At 33.0% G+C, this 22,624-nt stretch overlaps 1 protein-coding gene across 18 annotated transcripts in view; it reads left to right on the top strand.

Annotated features, from left to right (window-relative positions):
- Nucleotides 1-22,624, top strand: part of LOC130903946 (cAMP-specific 3',5'-cyclic phosphodiesterase) — a 248,370-nt gene that overhangs the window by 53,808 nt on the left and 171,938 nt on the right. For 2 of the 18 annotated variants that reach the window (XM_057816388.1, XM_057816375.1), the window contains exons 1-2: nucleotides 12,876-13,170; nucleotides 16,004-16,412. The exons of 6 other annotated variants lie outside the window; for them this stretch is intronic. In XM_057816388.1, coding sequence (XP_057672371.1) covers nucleotides 16,291-16,412 — 122 coding nt within the window. In that variant the 5' untranslated portion in view covers nucleotides 12,876-13,170; nucleotides 16,004-16,290. Of the gene's footprint in view, nucleotides 1-12,813; nucleotides 13,306-16,003; nucleotides 16,413-22,624 lie in introns of those variants that run through there. 10 more of the 18 variants (XM_057816391.1, XM_057816374.1, XM_057816387.1 and 7 more) reach the window with 10 other exon arrangements.

Below are 22,624 nucleotides of genomic sequence, written 5' to 3'. Positions count from 1 at the left end.
GCGATTTGTTAGATACACGCGACATCTAGGCGTGTTACAAATAACGTTAGGAATGTTTAATGAGTACGTATCAACAGGTAAGGAATATTAAGGACGTTATTAAAGCAACCTACAGCTGTTTATGAACATAAAACGGAACATAAACGAATAAGAATTGTAAAAAAATTGACTATCAATAACAGAAAATAGAAAAAAATATATTTAACTTAAGGTTACATCAAATATCAACGGCATCGTTCTATTAGAGCAACTTAGAACGGTCAATTCTCTTTCAAGTCAAGCGTTCGAACCAATCGCAAAGAACGAAACTTTCTCCACCACGACACACACATCAGTTCAAACAAAAACGTTTTTGAACTGTCAAACCATCGAATTGATGGGTCATTTACCGAACAGTCCTCGTTTGGTTTCCATGAAAAATAAATTGTGAGGTTAATAATTTTCTTTAATCAAATGTGACAGTTTAAGTCACTCCTTGACATTAGGAAACTTCATATTTTTCATAACCTTCATATATCAGTTATGAAAAGTAGTTAATAGTATTTCAAAATTCATAAACATTGAAATTAACATTATTAAAGACAGGTATTTAAAAGAAATCCATTTTCTGGGTTAATATTCTTTTGAACTTCTTGTCTAATATTAATTTCATTTGAATCAGTGAGATCTTCATGTATGGGTTTGTCCCAGAATGTTTTCTGAAATTTTCTTATTTTCTAATGACCTCTCAACATAGCTTTCGACTACACTGTTGGGTTTGTACTCACCGTGTTGCTTTATTTTAAGAATGTCCGCTGCTAAGTCCACTAGGAGAGACGCTGGCATCTTGTTATTGTCATAAACCTTCTATTATTCTAGTAACCTTGTTCGCGAATAACATGTGTTTTGTTTTCTGGAATTTTATTTTTAAAAAAAGTCTACTTCTCGTTGGAACGTCAGTTTAGTCTTCCTGCAGGCTCCCTAGTAAGTATCCTGCTAACCGTCTCTTCAGCCAAGCCACAAGTATAGAATATTCTTCATATCGAAATTTTTGTGCACGGTGAGTTCAGATCTCAACATTATTGTTTTTAAATTTTCAAAATAAGTAGGTAGTACCTTTTTGGTTGATATATATATATATATATATATATATATATATATATATATATATATATATATATATATATAATATATGTATATAATATATATATATATATATATATATATATAATATATGTATATAATATATATATATATATATATATATATATATATATATATATATATATATATATATCAAATCGCACCGTTTTTCAAATTTTTGGTAGACCTGGGCGTATCTACTTCTTGATTCACCATCTGAACACATTTCAGGTAATTACTTCTGACCTGTTTTGACTTAGTTAGAAAAATGGTTGTTTAGTTCCATAGTAATAATACTCCACCATTTGATTAGACATTTATATTGTATTGTTTTTATATGTCTATCTTGAAACTTAAGTAGCAACCCCCGTATTTATACCCTTATATCAGTAATTGTAAGATTTTATTAAATACAATGATTTAATTATTAACTTTTGGTATTATAATACATTCAAACTCATTTCAATATAAAATTGCTCAAGTTAAAATTCCCAAAATCTACCCAGATTTACTTTTGTAATTCAAAAACTTCACAAACAATGATATCTAATTAGAAACTCGGTTGGGAATTACGAAGAACTATATTTAAATTAAAATTAACGTCAACAAACAAAAATACAGTTTCGTGCAACAAAAAAATTATATGCTGTGAATAAAGTAGAACTTTAAATTATCAACATAAACAATGTAAACTCTCAAAAAGATATTTTACAATTTAAATTTGGGTCGATTGAATTTGCAACATATAAACCTTGATGATTAGAATTCTAGCAATTTCGTGGGAGAAAATAAAAATTCAATTTTGTACACTCGACATTGGTACAAGAAACTCGTTTAAGAATTGTGTCGAGAATATCTGGTGATATAAATTTGGAAGTTGGAAGTAGCGAGAAATAATAAAATCTCGACTTACTCAAATTCAAAATAACATTTTAACACCAATCACCAAGTTCTAAAATAGTTTTTTGCAATAAAAATACTCTAATGATTCTAAAAACCTGTGAATATCGATGAAATACGTACATGCAATCTTGAATCAATGAGTTCGTTAACTAAATGAACAGTAGCATCTCAAAGCACCAAAAATACAAACATCAATTGCAAAGGTTATAACATCCATATTTTGAGAAACCCGTTGTTTTCATCCACCGACTACCACAACAAACTTTGAGCTGTCGACAATGCATGTTACATATTATCAGATTTGACAGTCATAATTACAGATACATTCTTTTTACATCTACATCTACAAATACGTTCTTTTGATATTCATAATTATAGATACGTTTTTTTTACATCTGAAGATACATACAACATGCATAACTACAGATACGTTTTAAAAAAATGTATATTTACAGATACGTTTATTTGACATTTATAACTAAACATACGTTCTTTATTTATATTTATATCTGTAGATAGGTTTTGTTTTATATCTTTATCTCCAGATCCGTTCTTTTGACACTCATAACTTCAAATACGTTCTGTTTACATCTATATATGCAAATAGATTCTTTTGACATTACATTTACAACTACAAATATTGTCTCTTAAAATGTATATGTATAGATACGTTCTTTTGACATTCATAATTACACATACGTTCTGTTTGACATCTATATCTTTAGAACCATTGTTTTGACACTCATAACTTCAAATACGTTCTTTTTACATCTATATATGCAAATAAATTCTTTTGACATTACATTTACAACTACAAATACACTCTAATATTTATAGATACGTTCTTTTGACATTGATAATAACAGATACGTTCTTTTTATATCTGCATCTGCCAATACGCTCTTTTGATATTACATTTATAACTATAGATACTTTCTCCTGAGATCTATGTTTACAAGTACGTTCTTTTAACACTCATAACTTCAAATACGTTCTTTTTACATCTACTTTTGCAAATACGTTCTTTTGGCATAACATTTATAACTACAGATGCAATCTCTTAAAATATTTATTTAAAGATTCGTTGTTGTGATATTGATAACTACAGATTCGTTCTAATAAAATGCATATTTAAAGATACGTTTTTTTGACATTTTTTTGTACGTTCTATTTAATATCTGTATTTACAGATACGTTCTGTTTTATATCTATATTTACAGATAGTCCTGTATTAACTTCAGATACGTTATTTTCACATCTATCTTTATGTATAACTACACGTTTTTTTGACGTAAAAACAGATAAGTTCTCTTACAATTACAGAAACGTTCGTTTGACATTGATAAGTACAGATACTTTATGTTTTATATTTATATGTGTAGATACGTTCTTTTGTTATTTATAATTACAGATACGTTCTGTTTACATGTATATTTATAAATACGTTCTTTTGACACACCCGATAAATTCGTAATCAGACAAAACATTAATATTCAATATGATTATAAGAAAAAGTAAGCTAATATTCTAAATAATCCAGCTTGTGTTTTAAATTACTAGATATTAATCATTTCAAGTAATAATTGAGATGGTGCTAATTATAAAATACATTTTTCCAATAAATCACTGTTACAGAAACCAGATGGCGTTTTATCTTTATAGTCATATGTTATAATTATACTGACGAACACTTTTGTGTTCTTACGTAAGTATACTGTTTGGTGAGTATTGTATAAAGCTTCCCGACACGATATTTATAATACAAGTTCTTTTCGAATACTTCACATATTATCATAAATAATTTTATAATGGAAATTTGTTTGGAATATAAAGAGAGAATAGGCATGTGAAAAATCCGTTTCTAAAAACTTTCTGTGTGAAAAAAGTTATTTAATTATAAAACTTTTCTGAACAAATGATAAATAATACCGAAACTTTTTCGTATTACAATAATCTCTAATTTGAAGAAGAAAACAACAAGAAAAAGTTGTTACTGTGAGATTTAGGTGTTTTCAGGATTTGTTTGTTTTGTTTTGACACTCCAATCGCAAGTAAATGGCAAGTCCACAGTCCAAAAATATGATATGAGCGCACGCGTGAGAAAGCCCGTCCCTCTAAGCATCCACTCCCAAATAAATCAACGAATTGATGCGAAAAAATACATTTCAACATCCCCAGTCACTTCGACATGTCCTCATCCCCATTAGAGTCGCAGTTTCGCGCGTAGACTCCTTCTTCTGCCATGAGTTCTATGACAGATTCTGTAGGACTTCTGTTAAGAGTTAGTCCTTGTCTTCTTGGTTGACTGGACATCGTAATGTGTGTTTTTTCGCTGTCTCGGGTAAATTATTTACAACCTTTTTCGGCAAAAAAAGATCTGATCCGAATGGTCCTCCGCACCTACCAGCCATCAAACGTCAAACTATACACATCTACCTGTTCAAGCAATCACGCAATTGCGACAAGGCCAGACTCAGATAGAAGTGACCAGTGCGCTGAACATGACTCAATCTACAGTTGTTACAAAGAAACTGTTAACTTTCATCGGCTCCTCAATGGTATTCAAGTCCAACAATAGCTCAGAGACACACGAGAAGAGGTTGTGAGTGGCTGGGGAGTCAGAAGATTAAAGACATCTAGCATCGACCCAAAAAGGCCAACTACTAGCCCCAAAATAACCTCCGAGCAGCCTATCTACGGCTTCTCAGAGAACAATTTAATAGGTTTGGCGATCAAAAGGGCTCCGTTTATTCATACTGCAGGTTCCGTATGTACAGGATGTCGAAATTGCCTTTATGGATTGGTTCGGACTAGAAATCGTGCACCAGATACGAATTTAAGTTAGTCCTTTCATCGTTTTAGTTTGATATTTTTTCTTTAATAAAAAAGTATTTTAATAACACAGATCACTTGGAATAAAAAGAAAAATGAGCCCATTTTTTATTGAACTAGACTCAATTTGCTAATCAATAAAGTCACGCATAAAATAAAGTGTCGCAAAACGACAAAATTTCCCTAGACAGGTAAACTTTTCATTTTATTTGCGACCTTCTACGTGAACGTCGGTAGCCATAAATAATCAAATCTAAAAATAAAATGTACGCGAATCAAAATTATACATCTAATTTTTTTTTATTTATTCAAGTTTTGTTCTCGTTTGTAGAATACTAACCGTATTATTTAAAGGTATTATCTTGGGGTGGTGGTCGTGTAAAATACCAATTAACGGCTTTGTCAATAAAAACCATATTTAATTAAATATAGGGCTATAATTCACGAAGTTAATTAGGAAATTTGATTAATTGAAGCGACAATATACGGTGTGTGACAAAAGTAATTAAGCTGGCAACACCGAGGCGATTGGGCTAGCCCAAAATCGCTGTAGAGACTCGGCAATTAAGCTACGTCATTAGCGCCGATTTCCTGACTACTCCAGAAAACATTAAATTAGTGGAGAAAACAACTGGTTTTGCTTCGCGGCCTCCTCCAGTTCTCGAAGTCCATTATACAGTCCACGCTTGTTTTCAATGGATTTGTTCGTATTAATTTAGATTTGGGTAGAAATAGAAAAGATCCGGAAAGTATATTGAATGGTTTGTCAGGCCAAACTTCACTAGAATCCTTTCAACAACCAATGATTCATCGCATTGTCTTGGTGAAGAATCTACGACTTTTGTAGTAGTACTAGTTCTTGACCAGCTAAGCTTTTTATCTTCTTGGTATTTGTTATTGCACTTTGTTACTTTATACAGGGTGAATACGGAAGATGGACGACTTTTAATGAAATAATACTGAAGTAATTTTGAAATTAAAACCAATTCATGTGCCACTTGCTTTTCAAACCACATTTTAGTTATTTTTGTGTCGTTTTGGATGCAGAGATCACGTTTTTTCTTGAAATCCCCCAACGCGGGGTACAAAAAGCAACGCACGGATACGTTGGAAGATCTGGAAGACCAAATAACTTTGCCAAAATCTGAGATAACCTATCTGGTAGTCTTCTTAGATCAAGTAAACGAATGTATAGAGACGAAGTAACAACAAATGTATTCTTTAAACAAAAATTATTTAGCTGATCAACCTGGGTTTCTAGCTACCGCTTCCCTTATCTTTCCAACATTTTCTGGCGTCGTGATATTGTCATAGATTCATTTGAAGTGTTCAAGAGCCGCTATTTATTTGAAAATCCAGTAACCTCTTACCAATGTACTCTTAGATCAAAAACAACCCTTGAATTTCTATTACCAGGTTCATACTTTTCTTAGTATAACAAAATGATCTAATCTTTGCAACGATATTTTCGATTTTTATTGTATCTTAACCATTTTTTGTTCTTTGTTCACTTTTCTGCCTATTTTGGAACAAATACTTTTATGTTTGTTTTTTATAGTTTAATTGAAAGTTTGATTATCTCTAGTTCATTATACATAACGATTTTCTCAGCATCACGAACTCCTCTTCTCGAACGGGGTCATCCGCATACATTTCCCTGCTTCGAATGGGTCTATTTGACGTCACATCATTACATATTCCCTTTGCAGACGTCTTGTTATACCAGTACAGTTTTCTTAGACCCACTTCATATTCCTCCCCATACCCAACTGCTTGTTATTGCGATTTTATTTTATTATTAATGTGTGAAACCGCGCTCCAAAAAAATGTAATGACGTCAGAATCTCTAGAATAATTTCAGTGGAAAGACATTGATCCTAATCTACCTCATATCAGTGAAACATTTTTATAAGGCGGAAGTGATATGGTACAGGAACGGATATCCAAATATTTGGGTCCACATATATCAAAATAGAAGATGAATAGTAGTTAACGATGGTTGAAAAGTCCATCTTGTTGTAACAAAAATTAACAAACGAAAAAAAAAATTAAGATACACATGAAAATGGACCTTCGGCATGTTCCGTTTAAACAAGCAAGAAACACGACCACCGGTGACCAGAAGATGTAAATCACATCATTGGTGAGGGCTTCGAAGTGACACGTGTAAGGTTCAAACACTTGGACAAGCTTCAAGATTTGCCAGTGACTGTAAACATCATCTACTGTCATAACTAAGGATGTGAAGTCAAAAAATTCATAATTTGTAGTCAGCTGAGCAAGTAGGCGTTGACTGAGAATGTTATTAATCGTTTCTCGTAATTTGACAGCTGTCAAACGTCTCTTAGTTTGGAATTTTTGGAACCGTTGGTTGGAACACTCACCATTACGATGTGAAGACAACAAATTCATAATTTGTAGTCAGCTGAGCAAGTAGGCGTTGACTGAGAATGTTATTAATCGTTTCTCGTAATTTGACAGCTGTCAAACGTCTCTTAGTTTGGAATTTTTGGAACCGTTGGTTGGAACACTCACCATTACGATGTGAAGACAACAAATTCATAATTTGTAGTCAGCTGAGCAAGTAGGCGTTGACTGAGAATGTTATTAATCGTTTCTCGTAATTTGACAGCTGTCAAACGTCTCTTAGTTTGGAATTTTTGGAACCGTTGGTTGGAACACTCACCATTACGATGTGAAGACAACAAATTCATAATTTGTAGTCAGCTGAGCAAGTAGGCGTTGACTGAGAATGTTATTAATCGTTTCTCGTAATTTGACAGCTGTCAAACGCCTCTTAGTTGGAATTTTTGGAACCGTTGGTTGGAACACTCACCATTACGATGTGAAGACAACAAATTCATAATTTGTAGTCAGCTGAGCAAGTAGGCGTTGACTGAGAATGTTATTCATCGTTTTTCGTAATTTGACAGCTGTCAAACGCCTCTTAGTTGGAATTTTTGGAATCATTGGTTGGAACACTCACCATTACGATGTGAAAACAAAAAATTCATAATTTGTAGTCAGCTGAGCAAGTAGGCGTTGACTAAGAATGTTATTAATCGTTTCTCGTAATTTGACAGCTGTCAAACGTCTCTTAGTTTGGAATTTTTGGAACCGTTGGTTGGAACACTCACCATTACGATGTGAAGACAACAAATTCATAATTTGTAGTCAGCTGAGCAAGTAGGCGTTGACTGAGAATGTTATTAATCGTTTCTCGTAATTTGACAGCTGTCAAACGCCTCTTAGTTGGAATTTTTGGAACCGTTGGTTGGAACACTCACCATTACGATGTGAAGACAACAAATTCATAATTTGTAGTCAGCTGAGCAAGTAGGCGTTGACTGAGAATGTTATTAATCGTTTCTCGTAATTTGACAGCTGTCAAACGTCTCTTAGTTTGGAATTTTTGGAACCGTTGGTTGGAACACTCACCATTACGATGTGAAGACAACAAATTCATAATTTGTAGTCAGCTGAGCAAGTAGGCGTTGACTGAGAATGTTATTAATCGTTTCTCGTAATTTGACAGCTGTCAAACGCCTCTTAGTTGGAATTTTTGGAACCGTTGGTTGGAACACTCACCATTACGATGTGAAGACAACAAATTCATAATTTGTAGTCAGCTGAGCAAGTAGGCGTTGACTGAGAATGTTATTCATCGTTTTTCGTAATTTGACAGCTGTCAAACGCCTCTTAGTTGGAATTTTTGGAATCATTGGTTGGAACACTCACCATTACGATGTGAAAACAAAAAATTCATAATTTGTAGTCAGCTGAGCAAGTAGGCGTTGACTGAGAATGTTATTAATCGTTTCTCGTAATTTGACAGCTGTCAAACGTCTCTTAGTTTGGAATTTTTGGAACCGTTGGTTGGAACACTCACCATTACGATGTGAAGACAACAAATTCATAATTTGTAGTCAGCTGAGCAAGTAGGCGTTGACTGAGAATGTTATTCATCGTTTCTCGTAATTTGACAGCTGTCAAACGCCTCTTAGTTGGAATTTTTGGAACCGTTGGTTGGAACACTCACCATTACGATGTGAAGACAACAAATTCATAATTTGTAGTCAGCTGAGCAAGTAGGCGTTGACTGAGAATGTTATTCATCGTTTCTCGTAATTTGACAGCTGTCAAACGCCTCTTAGTTGGAATTTTTGGAATCATTGGTTGGAACACTCACCATTACGATGTGAAAACAAAAAATTCATAATTTGTAGTCAGCTGAGCAAGTAGGCGTTGACTGAGAATGTTATTCATCGTTTCTCGTAATTTGACAGCTGTCAAACGCCTCTTAGTTGGAATTTTTGGAACCGTTGGTTGGAACACTCACCATTACGATGTGAAGACAACAAATTCATAATTTGTAGTCAGCTGAGCAAGTAGGCGTTGACTGAGAATGTTATTCATCGTTTCTCGTAATTTGACAGCTGTCAAACGCCTCTTAGTTGGAATTTTTGGAATCATTGGTTGGAACACTCACCATTACGATGTGAAAACAAAAAATTCATAATTTGTAGTCAGCTGAGCAAGTAGGCGTTGACTGAGAATGTTATTCATCGTTTCTCGTAATTTGACAGCTGTCAAACGCCTCTTAGTTGGAATTTTTGGAACCGTTGGTTGGAACACTCACCATTACGATGTGAAAACAAAAAATTCATAATTTGTAGTCAGCTGAGCAAGTAGGCGTTGACTGAGAATGTTATTCATCGTTTCTCGTAATTCGACAGCTGTCAAACGTCTCTTAGTTTGGAATTTTTGGAACCGTTGGTTGGAACACTCACCATTACACTATCGGACGCGCGTTTCGATAACCCAGTTATGGTATTCAGAGATTGAAGGTAAACTGTTTACCTTTTGTCCTTCGAAATTTTACTACGTTAAAAAATGATTGACACTGAAGTGAAAATAAAAATCCATAATATGCGAGTTAAGAAAGAATGACGAAGACGTATGTGAAATGACAAAACAAAAGCCAATAATGAGAAAAGTTAATAGAATAGAGATAAATTAGTATGGATATATCGTCAGGATGGAATCGAGCTGACTGTTTTGTTAACTTTTGGGTTCAAATTAAACGTTTACCCGACGTAAAATCCCTTACGAATTTTATACTATTTTCATCAGCTTAAAAATACGTACAAATATTTCAAACATATCAAATATATATTGAACGGTAAATATAAATTGTTTTGAACATCTCTGTCGGACCCATGATAAATCAATCATCAATTTCTGCTTATAACATTTATCTACCGGCTTTCAAAAGTAATGAAACACCTTATTATCTTTAACATTATTCACATTATTTTTAACCAATATTCTGATTGATAACTAACCTTACTTTTCAACTTTGGAACATCGTTTCACTTGAATAAATTTATCTGTATACGTTGAAATATTTTAAAGCATCTATGGGTTCTTCATAATTGAATTTTTCAGCATCAAAAACAACGTATTGAATGTAATTGTGTTAATTTATTTTGATAATTTGCATTAACTTAACCTTCAATTGATAGCTGACTAATTTCATCTTTAGTTTGTTAGAATTTGGTTATTTTTCATAATTTATCAAATTCAAGGGGATACAATCAAAATATAAATAGGAACTGAGTAACCAATTGCTTAGTTTTATTAGAAACCAGTGTAATAGTGGCATTATGTTCCTGTTTGTTTGTGGAATCGAGTTTATTTTGTTTTTGAATATGTGCCAAACCGTGGTTTTCGTCACATGTATATGTGAGTCGGAAAAAATTGTGAATACCTATTAAAAATTTATTTTGAACACTTTATTACGAATAAATGACTAACTTTCAGCTCGAAAAATATTTTCCTATGATATTATCGAATTATGAAAGAAATTGTTTTACTAAAACAACTGTAACAAAAAATTCTAATCGTTACTAGATTTCGACAGTTGTATTTTGCAAATGCACTACATCAAAATTTTGTATTCGGCATATCAGAGATGTAAAAAACAAAATAAAAAAATTTTTAAATAATATATTTAATAAACCGCAGCCAAATGACTTTTTTAAAATGGGAATACATTCTTAAATAAATCGTTACGTCTCTGTCCTATTCCCTCAATTACTCCCATTCAGCACCTATCGATGCAAATATATTCAAATTGAAATGGAATAAAAAGTAGACGAAGATTCCATCTTCTTTATCATTCGGATTCAGTTATCCAGATGAATCGGATGCTAATTCCGATTGCTAACCCATAAAAAAGTGAGTGTATTCTCAACCTTCGCGCAGGGGTGATTTCGACAAAGATGTAGAGTTAGCAACAAGTGAAATCCATAAACAAACAAAGTACAAGGTCTTCTTGGATCAATATCTGAATATAAATGCGAATGCCATATTAGGAATTGAGACAGGGGAGATAATAATGAATTCGAAGTGGGCCACACACGTGCTTATTATCTGATTAAATTTTACGAATGAAAAATATTTACTACATATATTTATATATTTTCTTGAATAGGCTAAATGTGACTTAAAACACTAGACAGATGTGTGTACAGAAAAATAAGATTGTGAACCACTAAAAAATACATCCTGACAGACATCTACCTTTCCCGCCAACGCTTCTATTTTCTAACAATTATTACTTCAATATGTTTGTTTGGTTAAGTTTTTGATGAGTAAAATCTCAATTTTTATGTAGTAATATACTCATTATCAAACAGTTTATGCAATTATGAGTTATTTCTAGTATTCAATTTGATCGCTGAGAATAAGTAAACAGTGTTTGATTTTAGTACCAGTCAGCTGCTTTTCTTTATGCACGTTCACAAAATTGATAGTTTTAGGCACTAATTAAAAACAAAGTTAATACCACTAAAATGTAGAAAAAGAAGAGAAAACATTTTTCTCACGACTATTGTTTATTATTCACATGACATATTCTAAAATCTCAAAGAAAAACATACTTCTGTTCAACACTTTACTAAATATTATGATTGATAACTAACCTTACTTTTCAACTTTGGAACATCGTTTCACTTAAATAAATTTATTTGTATACGTTGAGTGGGGCCCATACACGCTTATTTGATTAAATTTTACGAACGAAGAATATTTACTACAGTCTTTTGGAGATATAAATATTTTACATATAAGATAATATAATATTGTAGAAAAAGAAGAAGAAACATTTTTCTCACGACTAATGTTCATTATTTACATAACGTATTCTAAAAGATCTCAAATAAAAACATATTTCTGTTCAACACTTTATAATTATCACTGTACGATGAATCCATTACTAAGTATTAAGACTGATTTCCGTCATATAATTCAGTCCAAATTGCTTTTAAACGATTTTAATCGTCGCATCGCACGGCTTATTAGTCGTAAAGTCGTTTGAACGGTTTCAAATTATAAAAATGAATACGTCACACTTACGACCAATTACGCTTCCCAGATGTAATTAATAGTTAATTTAACTATTGTTATTAAACGTTTCGTTTTATTGTCTTTTTCATAGGCGCTTAGATTCGTTCCTATGCGGAACTATTCGCTACTATCCGACATAAATGTTAATGAATAGAGATGGGATTTGATAGCGCAGTATTAAAACCTTAAAACTTTGAAAGAATAAATAAATTTGATATAAGCATTCTAATTAAACATTAAATTATACTTTCTAATACAATTTAGAATGTGATAAAGATATAGTAATAACAAACAATAGCTAAAAGAACTTCATATATTCTAAATTTAATAAATACGTGACTAATTTTATTTTTATACTTTATATACATACATTTAAATACATACGCAAATTCAAAGAATAATTGATTATTAAACTAATTTTAGTCAATTAAATATACTTGTTTCAATGCACTATCAATTAATCATATTTCTATTAAAGTTTTTAATAAAACTTTGATTGTCAAGTCTTGAAATTATTAACAAAATATGTATTTTTAAAAATGGTTTATTTCCACCTCTATAGTTGGTATAGAACGGACAATGTGTAAGGATTCAGTTCGCCACACCAGACTGTTTATAACACCAATCAGTATTTATTTTTTTTTGTTGTCAAATCAACCACGTGTACATGTTGACGTCGTGTAATTTTTTTTTATTTCACAAATTTCTCGTTATTATATTGTGTATATTCAATATTACCCAAACCGCGGTTGTGTATTTGGTTAGTGATAAAAAAAATAACAGTTTGGATTAGTTAGTTAAGTGAAGTTTCTTATCGCGCTATTATTTATCGAGTGTTCGACGATAAACTCGCTTCAATTTTTGTCATTCTACAACTAAATTATGTACATTTGATGGTATTAGGTATGCAATAGTGAAATAAACTAGTTTATGGGGCTCGGGTTTTTCAAAATTCATATTTTGACAGTTTCATGACTTTTCCCTATATAGTGGTTTTGTTGACAAGTGAGATAACGTTTAATGCTTCCAATTTTATTGGTACGTTACGTGCTGGTTTTTGAAATATGCATATATTATACAGGGAGGCTATAAAAGTATTTGTAACATATTGCCATATGTCGAACATTACAAATTATCAAATTTATAACGTTTTATTTTGCTTAGATATTTTTCATTTTTGCTATTCATTGATAAAATATTGACTTTCCTCATTTTGCAGTCATTTGTGGACATTTTTTAGTAAATAAATCAATCAATTCAAATATCGTCACTAAACTTCAAATTTTTCATTTGGTTTTTGTTGATTTCAAACGTTCATTTTTTCAATTATTCATGCCTTGAGCGTTGTTTACAATTCATAAACTCATGTTTCATCATAGTCTATATTCTCATGACCTTCCTCTCTACATTTCTTTTAATTATTCGAAGTAATAGATACCTTTAACTTATCTGGTTATTTCAAAATGTTTTTATTTTTTCACGTAATCTATTATTTAAATATTTTTTTACGCTTCAATTTACACATATAGTTTTGTAGTAGTATTTTCGATTATTTATAACACAGATGACGCTGCAAATACTACGTTTTTCAGTAGTACCAACATTCAAAGAGATCTGTAAAAATTTCATAGATAAAAGTTTTGTTTGTCAATTAAACACTATTTTTTAAGTGTAAAAATGGTTTGAACAAACATAAATTGAAGTCAAAGGTAATCATTCCAATGGGAAAAGCGTTCGTAACAATCAATTTTCCATACACAAATGAAAAAAAACTTTGCTTGTCCATCACGACAATATGGCCGACGTTTCAAGTCACATCACTCATAATGACCTATGATTCTATGAATTAAATGTGATTACAAATCGTAAAGTCGATTGGAAGATGAAATTGAACAGACTCAAATTATGTTACTTTTAATGCAAATGACCAAATGAGGTGACGACTACAGAAATGTTGAAGAAAATTCACAAAGGGGTACTCGATGAACGTCGACTGAGAGTGCGCGAGCTAGCAGACATAGTTGGCGTTACAAAAAGTGCGATACATCGCATATAAATCGAAAATTTGGACATGAGAAAGCTCTACGCAAGATGGGTGCCGCATTCGATCTCTAAGAAACAAAAACAGCATCGTGAATAGATTTCGAGTGTTTGAACCAAATTTTTGTGCCGATTCATAACCATGGATGAAGCGTGGGTCCATCACTTTACACCCGAAACAAAAGAACAATCAAAACAATGGACTGACGAGGGAGAACCAGCTCCAAAAAAGGCATAAACCGTTCCATTTGTAGGGAAGGCCATGGCGTCGGTTTTTTGAGATGATTCTCATTCACTATCCTGAAAAAGAAAAAAACTATCAACGGCGAGTATATTGCGATGTTTGAGCAAAGAATCCGTTATTGCGATGGCCAAAATCAATGAATTAAAGTTTGAATTGCTACCTCACGCATCCTATTCGCCAGATTTATCCTCCTCGGATTATTTTCTGTTTCCACACTATTATTTTGTTTCTCGATTGATGTATCAAACTCCAAATCTTTTTTTAAACTCGTTTTATCACGATAACACATAAATTCTTGAACTTTCCTCGTATTTACCAACCAAATGCAAATAATCTCTAAATCTGAACCCTGTCACCTTGAAAACTTGTTGAATTTTAATAAATTCTATTAAGTGGCCATATTTTACGAATAATAATTGTTTCTTAATGGAAATTGATAGAGTTGTACGTAACATAGATTGTTTGTATAAATAAATTTGTTTAAATTAAATTAGGAACGATCGCGGTCGCATTAAAATGCAATAAACAAATTTATACTATTGGAAAAATACAACACATTTCAATTCAACCGAACATTGTAGAAGATATGATTTAAAAATAGTGTAGAGACGGATGTTAAGTATATAATTGTGGGAGGTGGAAGATATGATAAAAGTAAAAAATAACAAACGATTCTGTCGCTTTCAATAGCGTCCCATTATGCCCTCTTGCAGGGCATTTGGAATTTCCTCCTCAGGTACCAACTCTTGGCATGATTAGTTTCGCCTTGGATAAAGTCGAGTCTGGTAAAGTTCTGGTAAACAAATGCTTGCATAATGTTGAGATTTAACCGTTCGACATGTACAGTTATTCCGAAAAAACCATCTGCTTCGAGCTCTAACAGCTTTTGTTGAATTGAAACAGTCGGTTGTTGTTCGTATGCCTAGATCCATAATTCGTCGCTGGTTACGATCTTATAGACGTTTTCTGAAGCACCGCGATTGAATTTTTCAGCATTTCTTTGCAACAATCGACACGAGCCGAATGTTCGTGAAATATTGAGTGTATGCGAGTGGAAGTAATACTCAAGTACGCTTCAAAGTCACGATTTTGGACGACCTTCACGAAATTCATCCTGTAATGAAGTGCGACTATGATTGAATTTGAGAAACCAGCGAAACACGGTGGTTCATCATCAAAAGTCATAGTATCTGTAAACAACTCAAACAGCAGTCGTATGACAACACGTTCTGAGTACGTTCGCCATTAAAAATGTCAAACTTTATGATGGTAATGTCAGATTTGACGTATTCACTTCAGTGTTGCCATATCTCAAAACTTAAGTTGCAACCCTCGTATTTTGAATTATTCCAATTTCTTGATGAATTAAAAACTATAACTTAAGTATAGTCTAAGTGTAATATTTCTTAAAAGTCGTATTAATAACCTATAAAAATCACTTTTTGTTGATAGTTGATTATTATCTTTTTTAAACCAATGAAATATGTCAAATCTCTTGTCAACAAAACCGCAATAAAATACTAATCTTTAGCCAATACACATATTTACTCGTAAAAATGTGACATATCAATAAAAACCACACGTGCAAACTTTCTATTGGCATAAATATTATAAAATGTGTTTCGCAAGTGAATAAAATGTCAAAAAAAAATTAATTAAAACTTCAAGTGAAGTGATTTGATGCTGTGGCGCGTCGCTATTACAGCGATGCGCCCAGCCGAAAAAACTCAACTGCAATAATGAGTCGAAATTTAAAAGTACCCGAATTGAGGCTGGAGCCTCCTCCTCCCGATGAAAATCATCTTCTTGTACCGCAAACCCCTGGAGGGTATCCGTATCGAAGACACAGCTGGATCTGTAGGTGAGTCAAATAAAATTATTTTCCCTATTTTATGGATCAAATAAGTTCCTTCACTCGGTTTCTAGCCCTTACTTCATCAAGTTCATCCCATAAAGACTCCATAGGATTTAAATCCGGGCTACGCACTGGCCAATCCATAGCGGCAGCTTCGAAATCCTGTAAATACTGCAGTAAGGAACCTGCAGTATGTGGACGGGCATTATCCCGCATTAGAATGAAGTTTTAACTGATAAAGCTTGCATAGGTAACGACGTGATCCTCTAAAATTTCTTATATGTATGAGTTCTCCGTTAATCCTCCCGCTTCACCGCCAGTTTCAATAAAAACCAAAAATGTAGGCACAAATCATTCAGAAACCTCCTTCAAAAGGCACATTTCCTTTCATGCAACACTGGGCGAATCTTTTCCATGTTTTCTGTAGGTTCGTCGTTTCGATACCTGAAGGTACACTGCAAAGAGAAGGTTCAACTAATGGGTTCTTTGGAAGAAGGCCTTTTTGGCAGCTTTACCTTTTCCTCTGACTGTCCAGCCACTCTCGCGTTTCTCTGAGCTCTTGTTTGACTTGGATATGTATCAGTCAACACTCTCAATTGTGCACATTTTTCTTCCGGAATCGCGTCTTCGATAAAAGTTACCAACCCATTGGTCACATCTCGCAGACTCTGGATATGTTGGAATAGGGTGACCGCTTGAGTACTTTATCACTTTTTGTGTCCATTTTCACGAAGTTGTTTGTTGTTAACGGTAACTGATAGGTGGTGAATTTTATAAGCGTCAGTTACCCCTAGTTAGGACTATTGTAAACAAAAAACGGAGATTATCGATCATATCGTTGGATTGTGAGAGCAAGAAACGTTTCAATATTTTAAATCATTTTGAAATTGATGCCATTTTATTGAGAAAAACGCAATTTCGTGTTCAGTTTTTTTGTCAGCGATTAGGTTAGTATCTAGCAACTAGAGACTAACAGCTGTTTATATAACCGAAAAAAATGCTTATAGAATTATATATAAGCATTAGATTGGTTGAATAATTCGTATAGAAACAATCTTCTTGTTCAATAATTATGGTTCTGTTGATTCTAACCTCAATTTTTTGTATACTATTTTTTTCATCTAAACGTCTCAAATTAATTGATACAAACCCTATAAAATGACTTGTTCGTTAGGTTCCTCAAGTGTTTTATAAAATATTTCTTAATAGAACACGAATTGATAGCTCGGAAGCACAGTAAAGTAGAAAGTTCAATGTTATAGAATGTAATGCGTACTGCGCAATTTACGGCAAACTAATTGCTAATTTTCAATAATACCCATATTGGCTCGTGGTAATTATTGTGGTATTTTTATGTAAAGTTAGGGACATAAAAAATTAACGCCATTTTCAAATTATTAAATATATTATTTTAAACGAAAATTACGATTTAAATCTATTATTACAAGTTATGTTATCTGCATGTAATAAAACGAGGATACAAATTTATATTGTTGACATATTTACACGTGTACATTAGCTGATTGTGCAAGTTGAGTTGTGAGGGCGCTACATTTTTCACAATATGTCGGATACTGTTCTTCATTGTCACGTAATTCGGTGCATGAAAGTTGTTTACACTTACGTTATTTACTTGCAATACACCTCGTATTATTTCACAAATAAAAAATAGAGGTTATCATCTTTATTAGATTCTTAATTTTAACAATCATGCCAAAACATTTAAAAAACCGGTAAAACAACTAACGTAGTTTGTAGACAAGGTCACTGAAAAAATATATTGTGCTAAATACCATAACGAGAAATTAGATCAGGAACCGCGTAAATTTACAAAACACAAATTTTTTGAATAGATGCTGTGTAAGCATTAACGGTGACGTCATTTGTAATTAATTTGCCGCTAAAATACTATATGAGAACGTTACAAAACGCAGTTGCTATTACGTCGATTAATAATTTATTAAAACTGTTTTTTTATTAGTGTAAGAGATGTGAGAAATGTTTAATTCGAGTAATTTTTTTTGTGTATCTCAATATTATATGCCAAATTTTACAAGCGATGTATCGAATTTGTCAACAATACTTTTAACACTAATCGGTGTCGCAGCTGTGAAACATTCGTTATAGAACAACGAACAACTCTACACTACACCGACCACAGCGTTGCCAATTTTTACACCAAGGGTTGGGAATGACAAATTAGTTGGCTGAAAGAAGAGGATAGGGTATTTGACAGCGGTGGAAAATAAATTTATTTTAATTTTTATTCATCGCTAATAGGATTTAAAAAATTGTTTTCTCATTATATATTGAAAACGATAATATTTAATGAAAGAAATTCACTTAATAGTGATTTTCCGAGTAAAGCTATTTCTTTTTGTTTGCAACATCATTACACCAGTAATTTTAACTAAGTTGGGAGGTTAACTGTTTACCTTCAGTCTTTGAAGACGATAATTTGGTTATCGAAACGCGCGTCAGACAGTGTAATTGTGAGTGTTGGTGTTAAATAGTAATAGAACTGAATCTGCTCTAGTATAGAAACCTGATTTCGAGAGAGTTGAATCTTAGTATCAAAATGTGTCGAGCAACGCGCGGTGAATCACTAATTGCGTTAAATAGACTTGAGCCGCAAGCAAATTCAGACGATTAATGATTTTTTTGTTGTTTTTGTTCTAAATTTTACTTTAATTTTTACTAACAGAGATTCAGTAGGAAATCTACAATAGAATAAACGTCATAGTAAACAAAAATGTCGAATAACAACTGAATTTTTGAAGGAGCTGGGTCGAAACTAAGAAACTAAAACGATTATTCACCATAAAGTCAGATAGAACTGAATCTGCTGTAGCATAGAAACCTGATTTCGAGAGAATTGCATCTTAGTATTAAAATGTGTCGAGCAACGCGCGGTGAATCACTAATTGCGTTAAATAGACTTGAGCCGCGAGCAAATTCAGACGATTAATGATTTTTTTGTTGTTTTTGTTCTAAATTTTACTTCAATTTTTACTAACAGAGATTCAGTAGAAAATCTACAATAGAATAAACGTCATAGTAAACAAAAATGTCGAATAACAACTGAATTTTTGAAGGAGCTGGGTCGAAACTAAGAAACTAAAACGATTATTCACCATAAAGTCAGACAGACCTGAATCTGCTGTAGCATAGAAACCTGATTTCGAGAGAATTGCATCTTAGTATCAAAATGTGTCGAGCAACGCGCGGTGAATCACTAATTGCGTTAAATAGACTTGAGCCGCGAGCAAATTCAGACGATTAATGATTTTTTTGTTGGTTTTGTTCTAAATTTTACTTTAATTTTTACTAACAGAGATTCAGTAGAAAATCTACAATAGAATAAACGTCATAATGAGCAAAAATATCGAACAACAACTGAATTTTTGAAGGAGCTGGGTCGAAACTAAGAAACTAAAACGATTATTCACCATAAAGTCAGACAGACCTGAATCTGCTGTAGCATAGAAACCTGATTTCGAGAGAATTGCATCTTAGTATCAAAATGTGTCGAGCAACGCGCGGTGAATCACTAATTGCGTTAAATAGACTTGAGCCGCAAGCAAATTCAGACGATTAATGATTTTTTTGTTGTTTTTGTTCTAAATTTTACTTTAATTTTTACTAACAGAGATTCAGTAGAAAATCTACAATAGAATAAACGTCATAGTAAACAAAAATGTCGAACAACAACTGAATTTTTGAAGGAGCTGGGTCGAAACTAAGAAACTAAAACGATTATTCACCATAAAGTCAGATAGAACTGAATCTGCTGTAGCATAGAAACCTGATTTCGAGAGAATTGCATCTTAGTATCAAAATGTGTCGAGCAACGCGCGGTGAATCACTAATTGCGTTAAATAGACTTGAGCCGCGAGCAAATTCAGACGATTAATGATTTTTTTGTTGGTTTTGTTCTAAATTTTACTTTAATTTTTACTAACAGAGATTCAGTAGAAAATCTACAATAGAATAAACGTCATAATGAGCAAAAATATCGAACAACAACTGAATTTTTGAAGGAGTTGGGTCGAAACTAAGAAACTAAAACGATTATTCACCATAAAGTCAGACAGACCTGAATCTGCTGTAGCATAGAAACCTGATTTCGAGAGAATTGCATCTTAGTATCAAAATGTGTCGAGCAACGCGCGGTGAATCACTAATTGCGTTAAATAGACTTGAGCCCCAAGCAAATTCAGACGATTAAAGATAACCAATTGCGTTTAAAACGACCCAACGCAAATTCATCGAAGTTTGTAAAACCAGGAAACATATAAAATTACCGAGATTTTTAATTCGGTGATGTTTATTTTTCGCTCCACAATTCCCCTGAATAATTATGTAGGTGTTTACTTCCATAGCGCACGTTCATAATTGATGAACTGAATACTGAACGAGACCCAGCAGATGAAAACATGAAACTGTGTAGGTTAAAGCTCCAAACGCATTATATTATAACTGGAATTAATTTTCCGATAATATGGTTTATTAAACAGGTATAGATAGAGCTTTGAAATTTCCGAAGTGGCTTTCATCAAATTCTACGAAATAATCTCGTAAAAGGTTTTAGGAGTTTTGTTTAAATATCTACGAGGTACGAAACTGGTGATATAAAATATTTTATTTTGATATTTTTTATATTTATTTATGCCAAGCTTGTTTCTGTCAATTATCTCTTCTAATAAGTTTGAGTCATTTTCGATCGGACTCAAAGTGTCGATAAAAATATTTTTGCGAGCTTTTTGTGGCTAAAATCTGAGGATTATCTGCACGCACTTTTCTCATGTTAAAATTTTCATATAAAATTTGCTGTACACATTTTTTTTGAGTTCTTTTAGATTCAGCAATCGCACGACGGTCACATCGAACAAGATTACTGAATTTTTCGATATTGTCATGAGTTTTTGACGTGGAATAGCGACCTTAACGTGATTCATTGTCTCTAAAACGTTTAAACCACTCACCACGCGACAAACATTCATTGCCATACACTTGTTTCAATAAATTATAAAATTTATTAGCAGTTTTTCCTAGTTTCATCTGTAATTTCACAACAATCTGTTGCTCTATTTCTAAATCGATCGTTTTACGGCATAATACAAAAGCTGCCCCTTATACAAACGTAGGCCACAGCTACACTGGTTTGTCTACAGACACGGTAGACATCGCATTCGAAAGAGTAAGCTTCAGGTTGAACAGCCTACAGTCGATAACATTTAGCGCATGCTTACTTTTTCTGTATCAGCGCTAGTCTCGTTACTTAATATCCAAACCAAGTATAGAGTTGAGATTCCACTATACGTCAAATCGTAACTGTTACAGACCGGTTTCGATCTTCTTAGATCTCATCAGCATAATACATAATTGATAATCATTAATCCCACTCAAAATACTAAGGAGAGTAGATTGTGTAAAAAGTAGACTTTGAAAAGTATCTAGACCTGTTTGACGGTTCACTTTTATGGGTCTTTGTCTATGGACAGTTTAGCACTCACAGAGAAGGAGCTCGAATGTTTTATTTGGTTCTAGAAACGACAAGAGTCGTCGGGAATATCTCCGGTGTTCTTCAGACAGTAATTCCTCGGGCAGAGCGCACCAGTAAATTTTCTCAACTCATTTCTGTTTAATGAAGTCTCTGCCAGTCAGACAGTGTAATTGTGAGTGTTGGTGTAGTGGTGGTGTAAACAGTGTGTTGAGTATGAACACCGACGGTGCCAGAAATTCCAACCTGACACATTACTTGTCAATATTATCTTGTCTTGTCAACACTCCTTTAATATGCTGGCTCAGAGTTGTAGAGACATGAAATCTGATGTATTTGCATGCTTTATTGACTATAAAAAAGCTTTTGACTTGATGATCATAACCGGATTTTACTGGCACCAAATAGCAACAGTCAAAATCGAAGGGTCCACATCAGAAGAGATGGCAATAAGAAGAGGCAGCGAAGCCCTCGAGAATACAACTCCAGGCATAAAGATCAATGGAAACGTTATAAAAAATCTTGGTTACCTACCAGAACTTCAATCTCTCGTGGACGTTATTGTAACATATATAGAGAGCCACCCTAAGGCGCCATGGAGAGATCATTGAACAAGTGTCATCTCTAAGATACCTGGACACGCTCGTCAACCAGCAATGCGACCCAAAACTCGAAATCAGATCAAGAATTGAGCAAGCGCGGAAAGCTCTGAACA

This window comes from Diorhabda carinulata, chromosome 2, assembly GCF_026250575.1.
Source record: "Diorhabda carinulata isolate Delta chromosome 2, icDioCari1.1, whole genome shotgun sequence".
Lineage (NCBI taxonomy): Eukaryota > Metazoa > Arthropoda > Insecta > Coleoptera > Chrysomelidae > Diorhabda > Diorhabda carinulata.
This window is presented reverse-complemented; position numbering and strand designations above follow the sequence as displayed.